The sequence below is a fragment of the Montipora capricornis genome, chromosome 3 (genome assembly GCF_036669925.1).
Source record: "Montipora capricornis isolate CH-2021 chromosome 3, ASM3666992v2, whole genome shotgun sequence".
NCBI classification, from domain to species: Eukaryota; Metazoa; Cnidaria; class Anthozoa; order Scleractinia; family Acroporidae; genus Montipora; species Montipora capricornis.
The window spans coordinates 8,480,878-8,483,377 of NC_090885.1; the positions used below are offsets into that span (position 1 = coordinate 8,480,878).

At 40.6% G+C, this 2,500-nt stretch overlaps 1 protein-coding gene across 1 annotated transcript in view; it reads left to right on the forward strand.

Annotated features, from left to right (window-relative positions):
• Window positions 1–2,419, forward strand: part of LOC138042084 (uncharacterized) — an 8,647-nt gene extending 6,228 nt beyond the window's left edge. Inside the window, exons 4-5 of the mRNA XM_068887829.1 lie at window positions 967–1,146; window positions 2,248–2,419. Of these exons, the coding sequence (XP_068743930.1) occupies window positions 967–1,146; window positions 2,248–2,330 (263 nt within the window). The 3' untranslated portion in view covers window positions 2,331–2,419. The remainder of the gene's footprint in view (window positions 1–966; window positions 1,147–2,247) is intronic.
• The last annotated feature ends 81 nt before the right edge of the window (window positions 2,420–2,500 follow it).

The following is a 2,500-nucleotide window of genomic DNA, read 5'->3' on the forward strand; positions in this document are numbered from 1 at the left end:
CAGTCTCAATCCATTTCCGCCTATCCATCCTTGGCCGCAACTCCGCAATGCAGCTAAATTATCTAAGACATGCGTTTGAGGAAGCAAAATGACTCTCGTGCTCAAGGTTAGAGCGAAATGGATTTCATAATCGCTCCGTTCTTTACAGTCACAGTCGCAGTCGTCTTGCCAGGGATCAGCATAAAGTACTTATCCTGAGGTTAAAATAAGTAGACAGTGAGGCAGCTTTGACGGATTTGTGCTGGCTTTATTATCATCATCGTCTCGTAGTCGTCATCGTTAACATCATTTGTCGCTTGGCAATCGTCGTAGACAGACTGATTACATCATCGAGGGTTATATCACAATACTCATGATTTTAGGAAGCCTAATACCTCTTTCTAAGCGATTTCCAGGGTCGGACTAAGTGTTTCGGTTCGTTAGGGTTTCATTTCTAAGTGGCAAAAACTCGGAGTCTTAATGGACCGAATGCATAAATGGCGGCCAAAAAAAAAATTCTTTTGTTTATGTGCTAATTAGCCTTACTAGCCTCGTTTGCATGGACAAAATACAAAAGAAATGTTGCTTGAGAGTGAGGCTAGTGAGTCTCATTAGCAGGTAAACAAAAGAATACATTTTTGGCCGCCATTTATGCATTCGGTCAATTAACTTACAGTTCAGACCTAAAGACGAGATCAGAAAGCTGTTGGTTCCATCTCTTTATACTCGACTGAATAACTGAAGTAAAGGGTTGAATTGAAACTGTAGAATTCGGTAGCAAAATTGGCCAATAACAATACGCGTACTCGAAAGAGTGACTTCATCTTCGCTCTTAGTTGGACAATTTAAATCATTCAGAAACTGGAATGTTTCTCATTTCGGGGTAATCGCTTAGTGAGAAACCAGAGACTGAAAGTTGCATCAAGGACCTACCGTGCATTTAATATACGATGATAACTGACTCGGCTAACTGGTTTCAATTTATAGCTTGTGGAGTCAGCTTCTGTGATAAATGCTCGGAAGAAGGCATTTGCTTGAGTTGCAAAGAACCAAGGAAACTTATCACTATGGGAAATCGTGCCATATGTGTGCGATGCCCATCGCCCTTAAAAGGACTGTGCAATAGAAACAAGGGGCCTCAGATCAGCAGCAAAGGACCGCGCAAAGGTGGGTTCATTTAGCTCTCTACTGTATTTAGTTACCTGGGTTGGAGGAAGTGAAGATTCAGGTTCGTTTTTACGCATCACTTTGTCTTGAGCCTTAATACAGTCATCTCTTCATTGCCTTGAAAATTGGTTTCATCTTTCGTTGGTTCTCTTCTCTTCGGAGCCCTTAGGGCGATAAAGGGAGAACCTGGAATGGTCTGGTCACTTAGATCCGCGTGATTGTAAAAGACATCAGAGAGGGACTCCCTTGTTTTCGATGGAGTCGAAAGTTAGAGTCGCACTTCGCAGCTCCTCCCGTCAACCTCTTGTTTGCTTTAGTTTACATATATAAATACAGACTATATTCTAGTTCAAATTTCAGAGTTGCCTGGTGGCTAATATCTCCATAGGGACTCCCTTGTTTTGGTGGAGTCGAAAGTCAGCGTCGCACTTTACAGCTCCTCCCGACAATCTTTTCTTTGCTTTACATACATGTACAGACTATAGTTTAGCTCGACTTTCAGAATAGCCTACAGGCTAATATCTCCGAGTAAATTACACACAAGAACTTTTTTTAAAAATCTCATCTGGTCCGAGGCAAACTTTTTGGCCATTTGCAAGTGCAATCGAGAAGTTACAGGCCTACCAGGTTCCTAGGGACGAAAACAATACTGAGGCCCTGGGAACGAGGTTTTAAAAGGATACGTATCCGTCATAAGGAGAGCTAACCAAAAGTGAGATATAGCGCATGCTCATTTCTTCAGTTAAAAAAATTGTAGAAGCACATTACTCAATTTGCATTTAAAGAGTGCTTTCTTCAACAATCAAACAAATGGCGAGTTTTCCCACGAAGTATACCTTTGCACCAATTTTTGAGTTTCAAAATAACTGTTGTTGTTTTCTCTGATCATTTTTATGGAGAGCTTTCCATCCACTGAGGACGTGTTGTGCAGGGGTGAATCTTAACGACTCAGAGCGAGTAAATTCTGATTGCTTCATCGCTCTTTATTCGCGTAATGCAAACGATCAGAATAATTTCTTAGATGAGTTAACGATTTTCAGTTTAAAACCTGTCACACGGAAGACGATGTAATCAGTTTAATATATACTTTTTGTTTTATAGGAGATAAAAAATCGATAATGTCTGATGTCTCAGATACATTCCAGAAGATCAAATCAGCGGCCAGAAAGATATTTCGTGGATGATTTATTCATTGACATCCCAGACCGAAGGCACGCTATTATTGCTTATTATTGATTATTATTGCTTGAATAAAGTTTCCTGTAATCTTGAAGTTCTGACGGAGTTATTTTTGTGTGACGGATGCTTTTGTCGGGGTCATTTTAACTGCAACGCTCATAGCTTGCAATGCAAG